Genomic DNA, 17,709 nt, shown 5'->3' with positions numbered 1-17,709 from the left:
GGGTGCATGGCCAGAATGCTTCTATGACCAGAATGCTTCTATTGCTCTTTTGGGGCTACTGACAACCAATATAACTTAAATCAGCCTTCAACATGGGCTCTGTATCAGGGTTGTGCAAAGACCACCTCTGCTGACTCCCTCAACGGGACTCTGTGAACTGCTGGAGTCAATGTTAGTTGCTAGGTTACTACTGGCTAGAAGAGCCCAGGGTCAAATAAATATTGCCCTTTGTTTGACTCTGGCAGAGCAAGGACTTGAGACTAGGTCTTCCACATCTTAGGTGACTGCCTTAAACATCAGGCTATTAGCTATTCTAGGGTGCTCTTTCTCTCTCTCTTGTTTTGATCAGAAATTCCTTCCTGGATTTGAGAAACCAATTCTTGACAAAAGTTTTGTTGAAATTGGCACATTCCCTAGAAAAGTTTTAGTTTTGGCACATTGACAGATTCTGACTGAAAACCATTTCCTCAAAAAATTCCTGACCGGCTCTACTTGTGATTGTTCAGTATACAGCCTTTTAAAATTCATTTTAAATTCATCAGACCAGCACAGATTTGTGGCTAATGCTTTGACCTCGCTTGGTTTGTGGATCAGGTCACTCACTTCAGGTGCTGGGAGGGTCGCATGTCTGGCAAAAAGAGGGACCATCTTGAATTATTCTGTAGCAATTCCTCTAGCTCATATGTGAGTGGCATGTAATACTCTTTGGACAAAGAAACATTACACTGTTTTATGGGGCCTGATCCAATGGTGTGCTGAAGAGAAGTATAAACCAGAGGAGAAATCAAATGAGCTGCTGTTGAACACAGGGAAGGGTATGGAGGAAGAAATCAGCCTTTTAAAAATATTATAGCAGTTCAAATATATATCCAAATGCTAAAAACTATTTGTGTTTGTTCCTCTGTAGATTAAAAGCAGTCAGGCTTTTTATGCCTAGTTTTATCACAGTGCAAATTATTATAGACAAGTTATAACTCCTGAAAATATGGGTTTTAAAAGCATTGACTCAGCTTTTACTACTGCAGTATAAACAGCACTGCTATGATACTCTAATATTTACTGTTTCCAAGATACACTTAAAAACACAGAAGTTGTGCTTAGAGCTCCGTGCCGTCTTCTAATGACAAAATGTTTAGCTAATATCTTTTTCCCCCTATTCGGAGCTAATTAAGCAATAACTGTAAAGGGAACATGCAAGGCAACAATTACTTCTCATTATGCTGATTGACCCCAAAGCCATGAGCAGCTGCAGTAGTCGTGCTACATAGGAATTTTTTTCCTTTGGCATATACTGTACAGGCTGTCCTGTGATGAGGTTGTAAGTGCTCAAGGACTATTGATTTTTTTTTTAATGAAAGCTTCTTTTTTATTTTACTTTTCATGTTTTGGTTTGAAATCAAGTAACTCAGCTGAGTTAGCAAGAAATCTAAGTACAGATTAAGTAATCCACTCAGGAAAGTGCTATTGCAGGAGTGGCCAAACTTATTGACCCGCCAAGCTGCATATAATGGTCTTCAGAAGTTTGAGAGCTGCAACTCTTCCTGCAGGGCTAAAGCCCTTAGACTCCCCTCTCTGCAGTGCGGAATCCCCTAGTCCCCCCACCGCAGGGCAGAAGCCCCGAGCTCCCCCGCTCAGTCTACTAGGTGGAGAATGGGGGAATTGGATGAGGGGGAGAGGGCTCTGTGAGCCGCGCTTTAACTGTAAAAGAGATGCATGTGGCCATGCGTCTCTTTTGAACTGTGCTCAAAAGAGCCACAGTTTGGCCATGCCTGCACTATTGTGACATGACAATCAGATGGTGTTTCTGGTTTCTGAGGCATTGTGATGTGACGATTCAGTACTCTGAAATGTTGATATCATTCTATCATCTCTTAAAAGAATTTGCTATAAATATTAGCAAGAGTGCTTACTTGACTTGAAGGGGTACTTTCATTTGTGCATTATTTACAAATATCCCAGAAACTCTGTACATGTGAGAATTACTGTGGAAATAATCTAGATTTTTCACTAGTCTGATTTGGCTGTTGCTAGGCAACATAACGTAGGAAAAGGTTTATATGTAGTCTTTATGTAAAGGTATGTAGTCTTTATGTAAATGTCCAGGTAAGGGATAGATTTCAGAGAAACCAACCAACTAAAAAAGAAAAGTTTAAACCCACAAAACCTATATTAGTTTAAAGGTTTTTTGAAAAAAATAAAAAAATTGGAATAGAACCAAAAGTGACACATCCTGTTTGATTTTTTTTTTCTTTCTGGCTAAAGATCTTTGTGTTTTAAATCAGGCTTGTGTGTCTCACTATGAGTTCCTTTAAATATATGGGAGTGTATTGACAGAAATCTACTACCTTCTGATTGGTCAAACTTCCTTTCAAGTGAGAGCTTTGTTCTTCCTAAGAAGCTCAAATCAGTTGTGCAACATGCTGTTGCCATTTGAAAATGCTGAGTAATGTCAGAGACTTTTCTTATGGCTGATGCAAACCTGGAGAATTTGCATCATCATTCAGCAGACTAATTTGGTATGACAGGAGCTTAAATACAAGTCCATGCGGAAGCTGAGCTGGTTTCCAATGAGAGGGCAGCACCAGCTAACAACGTGAAAGGACAGGTGTTACTAAGTAGTATTTATACAGCAGTGAATATTAAAATACACTTCAGAGTGTTATACCTGTGTGCAGGAGCAGCTTGAAAGGTAACGTAAGGCAGAGAAAGAGAGTGAGAGCAGTTAGAAAAATAGCACAAAGATTGAAGGGAAGAAACTTTGAGTGCTTGCCAGAAAGTTTTTTATTTTGTTTGTCTTGAGTGTGTTGGTGGCACTATAGCATGTTTAGGAAACCTGCTCTCTCCACAATCTCTAATGGAAGCTCTTTGCAGGGGCAATCTATTGGCAGGTTGCCCTCTCTGGACAGTAAAGAACCAGCCCAAGAAGAAAAAGTGGTGCTGAAGAAGAAAGTAACTTTTTTGAGAGGGGTATCCATTATAATTGGCACTATCATTGGAGCAGGAATCTTCATCTCTCCCAAAGGGATCCTAAAGAACACAGGCAGTGTGGGAATGTCCTTGATTCTCTGGACAGTGTGTGGTATCCTCTCACTGTTTGGTAAGTTGGTGAAACTTTATAATTGATCCTTGGGGGTAGCTGGTGGATTTTCCCCTCTTCTATTGGATATCAAAGACCAATCTGATATGTGAGGACCAATAAGGCTACAGATATTTTTTTTTTGTTATTTGATAGTGTCTGTACTATGAATTTGGCATTATCTCTTTCACAATCATTATGACACAAAACCCTGCTGTACCTTTTTATAAATATTATAAGACCAAATAATGTTTCTTTTGAGTCCCTAAAGTAAGAGGAGAGGGAAGTATACTATGTTTTATTTGTGACTTTTTGTTCTAGTTGTAATGGTTCGTTTACAGCATGCTTGCAAGGTGTTGGCAATTGGGGATATGAACCAATCAATCTGAATACCTGTGAAATGTATAGACAGCATGATCCAGCTCCCCACTGACTAGATTAAGCTCTGAATTGAATAGCTTCTGCTGGACAAAATTTTTATTGGCAAGAGAGTGAGTGAGAGAAAACTTTGTTACTGTTTTTTTCACCTTATTCACCAATTCACAATATCACTATGAAAGACCATGTCACAAAAAATTATGGAACTTAGCAGCTAACACTTACTGAGGGTTTTAACTACTGCCATATATTTTCTGACAGACTACTTGTTTTCTGGCAAGTGGTCTTGAGGGCAAGCACTGAGTAACATCTGCTTAAAACCATATAAATGTCATCTTGTGTAAATTGGCTGTGGACTTAAAAGAGGCATCAGCTGTTAAGAAGGAACATAAGGCCCTAGCTAAATGTGCAGTTGAAGAAAGTTAGGATCAATTTTAATCAGAAGCTAAACGTACTATTTTGATGCCAAAGTACCATGCACAACAAAAATCTACTGTGGAACTTTGGAGGTTCTGCCTTAGACCGAAATCCTCCTCTATAAGTGAAGTGAGAGCTGACATATAACTTGGAACCTAGTTAGGAGACGCTGGCCTTTAGATTAAACTAGAGATAGAACTTGCCTCAACATAGCACTATACACTTTAATTTAGGTATGTGTTATATGAGCAAGTGATTAAAAGTGTAGTAAATTATTGAGATTTCCCCTACACTACATGCTGTGGTAAATCTTATACAAAGTTCACCTATTTGATCAGTGAGGGTCACTGTGAAACATGTACTGCAACATTACAGTAGTTACCTCAGACTGATTCTATATTGTGTCTCTCCAGACGCGCTTGGCAAGAGAAAATCTGCCAATAGGTTTATTAAATGTGACTTTAAATAGATTATCAGGTACCTTGAATAATCTCAAATAAAGTTTACCCAACTTTATTTACCAAAGAAATGAGATATGCCTGATATTCTTCATTAAAATGCATGATTTAATGGGCTGCTGTCAGAATAAGAACAGAATAGAAGCCCTTTGAATTACAAATCCATCTCTAAAATTATGTATTATTTGGTGTTTTTTGTATTGCAATAGCTATAGCAGATGTATGCATGTCTCTGCATAACCCTGGACATTTAAGATACTGTATGTTTTTGACAAATGTGCTTTATATCTTATAATTACAGTGACATAAATTAATTAGAGAACACATAATTGATAACTGCATATATTGTATTGATCATAACACTAGACACCATATCACTTTATCATTGATTCCCAAAGGCTGCTCAAACACTGTGCACACACTAATGAACAGGTTGACTGCATTTGTTAGTGCTGGTAAATCTCTCCTTGACTGATGCTGTCCACACGTGGAGCTGAGAATCTATTGGCTTTTTTTTGTAACTGTGTGGTGGCCTATTAAACACCCCAGCAGACACAAAGACTGGAGGGATGGTACATGGCTAAGAATATTTAATGCAGGTCCATGTTGTTGTTCTGGCATGCTGCTGAATGCTCCATAAAGGCTGAGGATGCATATTGTGCATGTGGCAGCCTCAGGGAGCTTTCCGAGGGTCATCATTGTGCTGTACAGTCCCTCCACAGTGGACCAAATGACTTTTGCATGACCAGACCTTCTAAAGTAATAACACAACACTGGTTTTCTTTTTATTTGATCCAGTGTAAACATATTGAAGAATGAAAGATTCCTCTTACTAAGGAAATGTGAAGTCATCTTGCAAAACAGAAACCCATGAAGCTTCCCAGAGCTAGGAACAAATGCAGTAATGTGCAAGCACTGAACAACCTGATTTGAGGAGTGGGGGTGGTGCTAGTACACAACACATTGATATCTTAGAGAATGAAGTCCTGAATCAACAGTGGACACTTCCTGACATTGCTCCATCAATGTGCCTCAGAACGTGTGGTACAGTTTCCAGGCCCTTGTAATCTCAGCAGAGAGTAAACCAATGATATTTCCTAGTGACAGGGCTTTTGGGTATCCCGTTCCCTCCTGTTACTTGTGCTGCCATGGCTATACTCTGTTTTTAGTGTGCTAGCTCGATGTGACCTAGTACGAGTATGTCTCCTTGAGCTGGGAATCACACACCCCTCTCCAAGTGCAGACACACCTTTTGTCATTGTTTGGTGGGTAGCCAGACAACCTGCTTTGAGCAGGGGTTGGACTAGATGACCTCCTGAGGTCCCTTCCAACTCTGATATTCTATGATTCTAAGCTAGCATGACACACCATTTTCATCTATCTGTTTACTAGAGCTGGTTGAGTAATGAGAAACTGTATTAGTAAATTACCTATTCAGTGGGTTACAGAAAAATGTAATTGAATAAATTATACACAAATATTTGGGCCCTTACAGGGCTGATTGAACTAATGAAAAATGTATTTACAAACAACTTATTTGAAGAAATATGTCAAACTTGTCAGAAATAATTACTTAGTGAATAACTTGCTCTATTGTTTAGTCTGTTCCTAATGCTCATGTATCACAAAAGTTTTGAATAAATATTATTGGTTATGTCTTACGATACAACATTTCAATTTTAAATACATTTCCATAGGTGCACTGTGCTATGCTGAACTGGGAACGTGTATCAAGAAATCCGGTGGCCACTACACTTACATCCTGGAGGCATTTGGCCCATTACCGGCTTTTGTTAGAGTCTGGGTGGAACTGCTTATAATACGGTAAGTGTGCTGAGGGTTCTATTTACCTTCTCTGTCCACTGTCAATGCTGTTTCAAATACAAAGAGAAACCTCAGATATGAGGGGGACAGAAATAATCAAATGGATTTTGATCTTCCAGCTGTGGTGGTTTTTTTTTTTTTTTAAGTATTTCTGCTGCAGGACACTTACTGGTTCTATTTCATTTGCCAGCACTGACGATTTGGTTTCAAGATATTTTTAAGAAAAATGATTTAAAGTGAACTGGTTTTCATAAAAATTCAGCTACTTAATTTCAATTCTTCTGCAAAGCCTGCAATGCTCACCCATGTCAGTAATAGTGCTGATACCCACACATCATATTTAAAAATACTCTAAAGGACCTACCTTTTGAATTCACAGTATGTCATGTGTTGGCTACCTACTTAGATTTGTGGAAGTGAACTCTGGCTTGGAATAGTTGAGGAGGGATGCAAAGGTAGCTCTAAACTATCTTTCTACCTCCCTCAATAGAGACAGGAATAGTATCCTTGGGTATGTCTACACTGCAATGTAATCCAGGGTTATTGGAATTTGAGTTAGCAGACCCTGGTTTTGATAACCTAGGGGTTGAGCATCTACACTCATTTGTAACCCCAGGATAGGAATTGTCCCAACATGGAGCTTCAGCATCTAAACAGCATTTTGCAAACCCGAGTCTAATTACCCTCCCAAAATGTGGCCGCTCTAGCCCTTTGTTCATGGTGCAGTTTGGGAAAACTTGACTGTTCACCAAACTTGGCTGTCCAGAGGACAAAGGTAGTCAGCCTGTGGAACTGTGGGATATTTTTGATGGACCCTTAGAACATGAGTCCAGTGGGATAGCATCTACAATGCAAAGCAATAGGGTTTAAACCCTGGGTCCCAGCTTGACTCAGGCTTGGATGTTCCACCCCTGTGGGATCCTGAGATCCTGGGTCCAAGCCCTGGGTCAGCATGATTTGTGTGTAGAAGGAAGGGGGGTTAGGCTTGAGTCTGAGTTTGAACCCTGGGCTTACCCTGTGTTGTAGGCATATCACTAGAGTACTGTTCAGCTGGCCATGGCTCGCCAGAGAACCATGTGCTCTGCTCATGCCCCTACATTTTCTCCTCTGTGAAGGTGTGAGAAATTTAGAGCTGGCTATGGCAGCTTTACAGCACTCAGATATTACTCTAAAACAGGAGAATCCCCAGCTGCCAATGTAAAGCAGCTTTAAGTCCATAAGTACTTAACTTGGGCCAAGAATCTGCCTTATTGTGTTGTTTTGTGTCTTATGCTACAGGTGTGTACGCTGTTGGAGCCTTAAAGTGTAATAAATATAAGTGTCTTTATATCAAACCAACACCCACAATTTTAATGGATATCAGTTATCATATTCAAATTGATTATAGAAAGTTAGTCCCTTGAAATCTATTTGAACTATTTCTATTGTCATAATTATATAGTTATGACAATTCACCTACATAAAATAAATGCAGGTCACTTCAAATCTGCTTGGCTTTAGTAAGACTTACTTCCTCTCATGCAGCAAGCTAATCACAGTGCACATGCTTTATTTGATCTCACTGCCAGACTAACATAAAAATGGGCAAGGATCCAAATTCTAGCACAGACTAAGTTGGTTAAACGCAGTAATAATGCTAAGTCACGCTGAACCCGAAGTTTGTTTAAAATGTGTCAACATCCTGATGATGTCACGAGAACATTCATTTTCATCATAGCCTGTCCCACACCCAAATAAATATAAACTCTGCATGAGAATAAAGTCAAACCATCCGTGAATCAGTAATTCTGAGAAATAACTATGGGGGCGTACTTGTTATAACTTGTAGTTATCAGAATTACATTGCTGAAATTCCATGTAGAGTTTTATTTCTGATTCCTATGGCTGTGAACTAATTGGTTGTTACTGTGGAAAGAACTAGCCACCCAATACGTACTTTGTGTTCTAAGCAGTGACTTCTAAGGAGTCAGAAAAGTTACACACACATTCCTCAGCTGTGTCCTTTTTCCTCTGAAAGACTGCAGGATTATGAAAACCACAGACTAGTGGAGCAGCCACAATAAAGAATAAACATTTCCTGCTCCCATATATCATTTCAGCCACAGTATTACAAATCCAAGGGACGTTTCAATTCTGTGTGATATAAATTAAACTGTGCTAGCAATGGTTACGTTTAAATGTGACTTTCACATACACTTTCTCTCACCAGTTCATTCAGGGATATTTTCTCCTCCTCTCCCCACCCCGAGAACCATGTTAGACCTGTGTTATAAAACCATGTCAAGTGGTTGCTAACAGGGCTTAAACCATAGGTTGGACAATGTCATACTGAAACCTATTTAGAGCTATGGGATGTGCTGGTGTTAATTTTCCTACTTCTATCCAAACATAGTCAGCTACTATCCTTTGTTTGCAAGGGATACATTCTCTTTATACCTATTACTGAAAGCAAGAGAAGTGCACAAGGTGTATCTACTTTGCCAACTTTTCTTCACATTTGCAATACAATGCAAAGTGTATTGTTACTTTGACCCTCTGCTCTCTTATTTGTGGACTGTAGCTGTTAGCGCAATCCACAGAAAAATGAGAGCATATAAATGCTCATTAAGCCACAGTATTTATTGCAGGCACAATTTAGGAAAGCAGGAGTGTAAAAATTGTAGTGGTGCAGCTAACCATCACTCTCTCTTTAAGAGAATTAAAAAGAGGTCTTTGTAAAAAAAGATTAGGTAAAGTTCTGGAAGAGAGCACTGGAATTGAAGAAGGAAGTTGTGTGTGGATACTCAAAAGATCTGGTCTGATGGTTGATTTGTAGCAGTACAAACAACCTGATGCTAACTGAACGCTGGGAGTGCTTGATTCTCCTCTCACTTACTCCTGTGTAAATTAGAAGTAACTCAATTGAAGTTAATATAGTGACATGTAAATGAGAAGAGAATCAGGCCCTGAGTGTCTGCTAAGCCATTAAACCCCCATGTATGAGGATGGGTGCGGGAGTGGTAAATATGTGCAAACAGCAACCCTCCCTTAACCAACACAGAACCTTTGTTAACAAGATAGTTTTAGCATTTGCTTGCCGGCAGTCTGATCCAACACAATCTATGATATAATGGCTGAGTCACAACATTAAGAAAATATTTTTCTTTTCAGAGATGCAGCTCCCTTGTGGAATTTAACACACAATAATAACCTCTCAATAGAATTTTAAAATTGTCTCATAAAATTTTATGGCATGGATATTAGCTATTACATTCTAAAGGATGGTTTAAATCCCATAGACAGACTATTATTCTTTATTTAAATTCTAGAGTTTTTTAGAGCAGTTTCAATACAGTCTTGTTTAATTTCTGTTGGTTTCACCATTGTTATATTCTATAAGGTGTTTCTGTAAAGATACTCTGGTAAGGATTGTTGAACAAGTTTAAATACAAAATTACCTAAACTTTCATCTCTCCTCTGGACTGAACCAGACCTTTACTGAACTTTGAATAAAAAGTGTACTTAACTTTTTGTTTTGTTTGAATTTGCAAGGACTGTTGCACTTCCTGGTTTTGACCACAAGCGGAAATAAAAATACTATAATATTAATCTGTATGGGCTGGGCCTTGCTCCAGGGGAATCAGATCAAAGGTATCCCTGGCCCTTAGCTCCTTATTGTTTGTAACTCGGTGATAGAAGCACAAATAGCTGTCTGAGCAGGTAGAAATAATATTTCCGGAAACAGAATTCCTGGAACACCGCTATGTAGGCAACATGACTACGTCTAACCTAGAGTAACAGGGCAAACTGATGTCAATATCTGGGTTAATGCTAAGGCCTCTGGCTAACTTTCTCCCTTGTCTTAAAAAGAAGAGGAGGCATATCCCTTATTAAGCTGGTCTTGCATATATTGATGTGAGCTATCTCCTGCTCTTGAAATCACCTCACCCATCTCTGTAATATGTACTTTCTTTCTGCACATTTCATTGTGCAATAAGTGCTCTCTCACTGTCTTTGAGGAATATTCTCCATGTTGAAAGGGACTTGAAGCTTTTGACCAGGACAGGAAGCAGAAATGATTCACAGAAGCCTATTTACAATTACAATTTAGTGACACCGCTTCATCCCGATTAAATACACTAGGACTTTGGTACAAGTACTGGATATTTTTAGGACGCTTATCTGAATAAAGAAGAATCTCTAAACTTTGAAATTCTCTTGTGAAGAATGAGATGCATGCAAACATTAAAATTCTATCCACATAAACTTCTATAAAGTTGGATTTAAATACCAGCTATTATCTGGTACCTGATCCTATTTGATTTAAAGGGAATGAATAAAGACTGTGTTCATAAATCTCCAGTGCATGTCATTTCTGACTGTAGTACAACAGGTAAGTCATAAGTCAGTCTCATAAGTCAGTCCATGTTGATAAAAGTGATGATGATAGTTCAGTAGCATCTGAGCAAAGCATAAGTGATTATGTACTCCTGAGAACCTCCACTATATTCAGACACTGTGGATTTACACAGTTATGAAGGACACACCACAGTTAAATTGAACTCAGTTTTGTGATAATGAAGATGATCCTGTGTGAACATTGTTTATCCACTGGTGTAGATTAACCATCATTTCTTGATTCTTTCTTTCTGTTTACCTTAGCCCTGCTGCCACAGCAGTGATATCCTTGGCATTTGGACGCTATATTTTGGAACCATTTTTTATCCAATGTGAAATTCCAGACCTAGCAATCAAGCTTATTACAGCTGTTGGCATCAGTAAGTATCAAATTTAAGCTTTGGAGAAGGGTGAAGGTGATGTTAAAGTAGAAAATAATTAAAATAAGTCAGACATTGAATAGGTAGTGCCTTGATGTGAACCATTACAGAATTACTGTGTATTCTGGGGTGGGTCTCTCAGTCGCTCCTGTTGGAACTGCTTCACGTTGTATAAATAATTAAATATTAATTGTATGCCACGGTGTTGTAGTCATGTCAGTCCCAGGATATTGGAGAGATAAGGTGGGAGAGGTAATATCTTTTATTGGACGAGCAGCTGTTGGTGAGTGAGACAAGCTTTTGAGCTCACACAGAGCTGTTCTTCAGGTCTATTTATTATCATAGGGATAGGGGAGATGCAGGTTGAAGTCCTGGGTAAGTGCCCTAACCATTGGACTATAGGAGTGGTGGGTAAACTACGGCCCGCAGACCACATCTGGCCTTCCAGCCATTTTAATCTGGCCCTCGAGTCCCACTGGTGAGAGGGGTCTGGGCCTTGCCTTGCTCTGGCGCTTCAGCCAAGGAGCAGTGTCAGGGGCTATGCGGCTTCCGGAAGCAGCGGTGTATTCCACTCCGGCTCCTATATATAGGGGTAGGCAGAGGGCTCACTCTGCACGCTGACCCTGCCTCAAGCACCGCCCCGGCAGCTCCCATTGTCCAGGAACCGTGGCCAATGGGAGCTGCAGAGATGGTCCCTGTGGACAGGGGAGCATGCGGTGTGCCTCAGCATAGGAGCCAGAGGGGGGACATGCTGCTGCTTCCGGGAGCTGCTTGAGGTAAGCACCGCCCAGAGCCTGCACCCCTGAACCACCACCCCGTGCTCCATCTCCCTGTCGCAGCCCTGATCCCACTCCTGCCCTCTCTCTGGTCTATTGAATATTTAATTAATTACACAAACTGGAACAGCTGCAAGAGGAGAGATTGAGAGAGACCCACCCTGAATACCCAGTAGCCCGCAGTCAGGACAGGGCAGGGACTTGAAGCCTCATCAGAGGTGAGTGCCCTAACCAATAGGCTTTTCTGGGGAGGGTCTCTCAAGCTCATTTTTCATGGTGAAAAACTTTGGGACAAAACTGAAGCCTTTCAATATGGAACAGGAAATTTTTTGAAATCTCAAAAAGTTTTTTGGGACACAAAAACCATTTCCTGCCCAGGTCTAGCCAGTATTTCAGTAAAGCTATGAACTCGACCATCTCTTATCGCAGTGGGTGCAGAGCAGTGCAGGTATTAATGTATAGCACTAACACACACAATGGGAACAGCCCCTCCTAGTCTTTTTTCCTATTATTCAGCTGGCACATAGGTAGCACCTACATTAGTGTTTACTGCTGAACCTTAGGAACAGTGCTCTTTTTAATTTGGGCAGCACATATATCTGAAACAATATAAAAGGAATGAAAAAGGAGTTCAGACAACACAGTGTAAAATGTCACACAGGAAGATACTTTTGTTTTGCACAGGTAATTGAATCAGATGACTTTTTCTTTATATAGGGAGATAGATTGAACTTCCAGTCTCCAGTATAAAGAAACAAGTTATTTGTAGAAGTGTTTTTCCACCAGTATTAAAAAAAAAAAAATCTATATCTGACCACATTTGCTTATATTTTAATTATGCAGAAACCATATGAGTAATTGAATTAAGGGCTTGAGTTTTGGGGGTTAATTACTTTTTTTATAATTACATCTGCCTAAAATATTTCAGGAAAAGATAAGGGTAAGACAGATGTTCGAGAACTTCAAGGTCACTGAGACAGAAGGAACATTATGGGGTGACTCCATTAAAGTGTTTTGTTAAGTGCGTGTAATTCCAGCACAAAAAGTGAAGAATTTAAAATAGTATTTTTATTACTTTTAATTTAATTGAAAATCTGTCTGATAAGCCAGGATTTCATGAAGTAATTAAGCAAAGAAGCAGCGTGGCAGGAGGGTGGAGTTATCCTGAAATAATGACACCCTGAGGGGAGTTTGGAGTCAACAGCAAATTGTTGCTATGGTGACCAAAAGAGAGTTTTTGTGCAAAAGTTTTGTGAGTTACTGCCTCACTGAAACTAGAGATTACTGGAGAAAGTCTTGTAAATATGACCAACAAAGATGTCAAGGGAAACACTGATGGATGGGGTTTAGTGTTTACTTTTCTGTAATGATGTAGCATTTTGTGTATTATAGCAGATAGTGCACATATATCCAGGGATCTGAAAGTCTGACTGTGACTCTTCTATTGTATTTAATTATTATTATTATTAGTAGTAGTATGGTTGTGTACAAAGTTCCCCACCCAGATTGGAGTCTCTGTTTCCTTTCAAGAGTTTGATATAGCCTAAGTCAAACTGCAAGTCAGCTACCCCATCTTTGTCCTTCTCACCCACTTCTGTGTCTCTTTTCTCTGTATGCTGCCATGGCTGATTATGCAGAGTGATAAGACTGCTCTTTGCAGCTCTCTGGCTCACCCAAGTTATCTTTATCATCTCAGATGGGAGTAAAATAGTTGGAAGCATCATGGAACTATGTGTTAGTAATAAGAGAGATTTTGTTCTTACCATCTTGCCCTCTGATCTTCTGAGCAAGCAAGATTTACAAGATGATAAGGGTTGGGCCAGATTAGTATTTGGATGGGAACATTCCCAGAAAAGTCCACAATTATGTTAATGGTTCAGAAAGTGAGGTAGTTTCCTTTAGAGCAGTACTAAAACTGTGTTCCTATATTGTGTTAGGAGGCACTGTGCTGCTGCAGTTGCCATATTTCAGATGAGAGCTAAAACTGAGCTCCTGGACAATGTATCAATTTTAAAATTCCATTATTTATTTATTATTTTATAGCTCCAAAGAACATGCTAGACACACAATACCCTCTGTAGTCATACCAAACCTTGGTAATTTTGGGCAGACATTGGAAGCAAATTACTTGTGTCTACCATCGTAATCAGTTACTGCCCACAATTATCAGACCTCTATGGACAGGGCCAGCCTAAGGATTTTAGTGAGGGTTAGTGAGACAATTCTTTGGGAGTACACCCCAAACTTAACTAATTCATTATACATAAAAAGTGATTGTATGGGGGATAATCTTTAGATTCTTCCCTGACTCTGCCCCAGTCTCCTGCTTACAGAAGTGGAACCCAGCTGCCTCTTCCTTTCAAACTTAGGCCTGGTCTACACTAACGCCCCACTTCGAACTAAGATACGCAACTTCAGCTACGTGAATAACGTAGCTGAAGTCAAAGTACCTTAGTTTGAACTTACCATGGGTCCAGACGCGGCAGGCAGGCTCCCCCATCGATGCCACGTACTCCTCTCGCCGAGCAGGAGTACCGGCGTCGACGGCAAGCACTTCCGGGATTGATCCCAGAAGATCGATTGCTTACCTCCGGGTCCGGCGGTAAGTATAGACCTACCCTTAGCAATCATTTTATGTCAATTTCTGTTTTTCAAGTTGATCTTTGCAAGGAGGAGGGCTAGAAACATACTTTTTCTTCTTAAATGAAAGCTGAGCGTCTCCTTCACGTTTGTATTTCCCTCAAATCATAGGTCCCTTGGCTGCAGACTTTGCAGGGCCAAAAGGCCTATATTACATGCAGTTTCAATTCTAGCACAATCAGAGAGCGAGAGAGTGCTATATACACACAGTGCGTAGTGGTCTCTCTCTCTCTGTGTGTGTGTATTCTTGGGGATAAATTACACTATATAAGTGTATTGAACTGTATTATTACTATGTAACCTGAGTAGAAATGGCCCAGTTTATACTGTATATCCAATCACTTCACTTGGTCTCCATATCAAATGAGCAGGTAAAGAGGTTTCAGCTATACAAAGCTGAGCGACTGAGAACAGATCAACTGCTCATGTATGATTTAAGAGTTTTTAACTTATTTATGTGTATTTTGGGGCTACTCTGAGTATTTGACACCCTAAAGAGGACTCAAATTTCCCTTGTCTTTGAGTTCTGCCCCATCATCAAATACCCCAGATATATACCCCTTCCTAAACACAGGCAATATTGTTCTGGGAATATTTCCTGGGGGGGAAAAAAACAAAAACCCTGACATTTTTCTTTGGCCAAATCATCATTTTACATGATTTCAGAGTTTACACAATCCTGCTAACTTCTTTTTCCAGTATGGCAATTGCAAATGGCATCAGTTATGACTAAGGCTATGTTTTAGTCACAGATATTTTTAGTAAACGTCATGGACAGGTCACGGGCAGTAAACAAAAATTCACGGCCCGGGACCTGACTAAAACTTGGGCTTAGGGGGTGGTCTGGGGGTGCCGCAGGTGCTGTGGGGTGGGGAAGGCCCAGGACCCCTGCTGTGGGGGGAAGGGTTGGCGAGGTTGGCAGGCTCCCTATCCAGCTCCACGTGTCCCTGCAGCTCTGGGGGAGGGAAGGCCAGGGGGGCTCCGTGCCCCCGCCACAAGGCTCTGGCTGCGCAGCTCCCATTGGCTGGGAACAACAGCCAGGGCCGGCTCCAGCATTTTTGCCATCCCAAGCAACAAAAAAAAAAAAAAAAATCCGCAATAGGCGGCACTTCGGCGGCAGCTTTACTGTCGCTTCATTCTTTGGCAGCAATTCAGCAGCAGGTCCTTCCCTCCGAGAGGGACTGAGGGGCCCGCCGCCGAATTGCCGCCAAAGAGCTGGACGTGCCACCCCTCTCCCTTGGCCGCCCCAGGCACCTGCTTGCTGCGCTGGTGCCTGGAGCCGGCCCTGACAGCAGCCAATGGGAGCTGCGGGGCCGGTGCCTCCAGGCAGGGACAGCACACAGAGCCCCTCTGCCTAGGAGCTAGAGGGATGTGCCAGCCACTTTCAGGGAGCCTCCCCCCCAGAGGTAAGCACCACCCCATACACCAATCCCCAGCCCTGAACCCCCGTCCGCACCCAAACTGCCCCAGCAGCGGCCGGGGCGACTGGCCCAGGGACTGCTTGATCTGCTTGGGCAGCCCTGGAGCCAGCTGGACTGGCCTCTGCAGAGATCACGGAAAGTCCCAGAATCTCTGACCTCCGTGACAGACACGCAGCCTTAGTTATAACTAAATCAGTCCCCTTTGGCAGATTTCAGATAAGCAGCTTAAATAAAGACTTTTCTTCGCTGAGATGCTTTTATATTACAGATCAAGATTTATGCCTTCTGTGCCTCCTTTTCAATTGGTGCACACAGATGTCCAAATAGCAACATATTTAGGCTAATGTGGGCTGTTACTTCTCGGGTTACCATATGTCCGGATTTTGGGCCTCAAATCCCTGTCCGGGAGGAAATCCCAAAAAGCCGGACATGTCCGGGAAAACAGGGAGGGAGGGACCGGCGGTGCTTGGCTGGGGGCCGGTGCCGGCGGTGCGGGGCCACTTGGCCGGGGGTGCTCGGCCCAGGGCCGGGGCCGGCGGTGCGGAGCCGGGGGCTGGCGGTGCTCAGCCGGGGGCCGGGCCGGGGCCGGCGGTGCGGGGGCAGGGCCGGAGCCGGCGGTACGGGGCCCGGGGCCGGTGGTGTTCGGCCGGCGGTGCGGATCTGGGGGCCGGCGGTGCTGGGCCGGGCGGTGCTTGGCCGGGGGCCCAGGCGGGGCCAGGCGGTGCTCAACCGGGGCCGGCAGTGCGGAGCCGGAGGTGCGGGGTCAGGGCTGGTGGTGCGGGGCCGGTGGTGCTCAGCTGGGGGCTGGCGCCCAGCGCCCCAGGACCCAAGCCAAGCCAGGCGGGAGACGCCGGGGCCAGAGCCTCTTGGCCTGGGGGGGCCGGACTGGGCCGCGCCCCCCCACTCCAGCTTGCCTGCTGCTTCAGGCTTCCTGCGAATCAAATGTTCGCGGGAAGCAGGGGAGGGCAGGGGGCGAAGGGTCCAGGGGAGGGGGCGGAGTTGGGGTGGGGGCCCCGTGGAGTATCCTCTTTTTGGACACTTAAAATGTTCTCTACTCTATCAGTGCTACATATTTGGATTCTAGTTGGAAAATAGGTCAGGATCTAACTCTACTGCTGCTCTCCTGTTGGCTTTTATTATTTTATTATACTTTTTATAGTGATGACAGTATGAAGGATCAGATTGTGGCAAGCGATGGCTGACAAATGTCACCATTATATTTGATTGTATATTCATGCCATTTTTTTTCACCTTCCATGGTCACCTACTGTGCACAGGTGCCTGCTATACCTGGACTGGCACTGCCTGCCATTCACTAGCATTACCTTGATCCTGTAGCCAGGGCCGGCTCTACTGTTTTTGCTGCCCCAAGCAGCGCGCCGAATTGCCGCCGCGGATGGCGGGGGCAGTCTGTGTGCCATTAGGGCGGCACGCGCATTTCTACGGTGGCAGCAATTCGGCGGCAGCTTCTGTCTTCAGCCAGAAGACAGAAGCTGCCGAATTGCCGCTGTGGGCAGCTGAACATAGAAGCTGCCGCTGAATTGCCGCCGCCGTGAAAACGTGCATGCTGCCCTAATGGCACACAGACAGCCCCCGCTGTGCGGGGCGGCAATTCGGTGCCCTGCTTGCGGAGGGCATAAACACATGGACTGCCCCCTTTGCAGATTGCCGCCCCAAGCACCTGCTTGGAATGCTGGTGCCTGGAGCCGGCCCTGCCTGGAGCATAGCCTCTGCAAACAGTTCATGGTGGTGTTTCTCAAGGTGTCTATAAGGCAGTGGTGCCCTACGAATCTCCTTGCCACAATTCATTGTCATGGTGGCAAATGATGGCAGGATCGATGCATGGACACAAACAACTCTGATGCTACATAATCACCCTTGATCTGGGATACAGCTCCTATCTTGATAATTGGCACAGTTGTTATATCCTCTTCCACATCCTGCTCAGGTCTTCCTTCATGG

At 42.8% G+C, this 17,709-nt stretch overlaps 1 protein-coding gene across 1 annotated transcript in view; it reads left to right on the top strand.

Moving 5' to 3' along the window:
- The first annotated feature begins 2,565 nt into the window (after positions 1-2,565).
- The window catches only part of SLC7A11 (solute carrier family 7 member 11), a 74,937-nt gene continuing 59,793 nt past the window's right edge, over positions 2,566-17,709 (top strand). Inside the window, exons 1-3 of the mRNA XM_034772586.1 lie at positions 2,566-3,097; positions 6,027-6,153; positions 10,795-10,910. Coding sequence (XP_034628477.1) covers positions 2,821-3,097; positions 6,027-6,153; positions 10,795-10,910 — 520 coding nt within the window. The 5' untranslated portion in view covers positions 2,566-2,820. The remainder of the gene's footprint in view (positions 3,098-6,026; positions 6,154-10,794; positions 10,911-17,709) is intronic.

The sequence above is a fragment of the Trachemys scripta genome, chromosome 5, assembly GCF_013100865.1.
Source record: "Trachemys scripta elegans isolate TJP31775 chromosome 5, CAS_Tse_1.0, whole genome shotgun sequence".
Classification (NCBI taxonomy): Eukaryota; Metazoa; Chordata; order Testudines; family Emydidae; genus Trachemys; species Trachemys scripta.
This window is presented reverse-complemented; position numbering and strand designations above follow the sequence as displayed.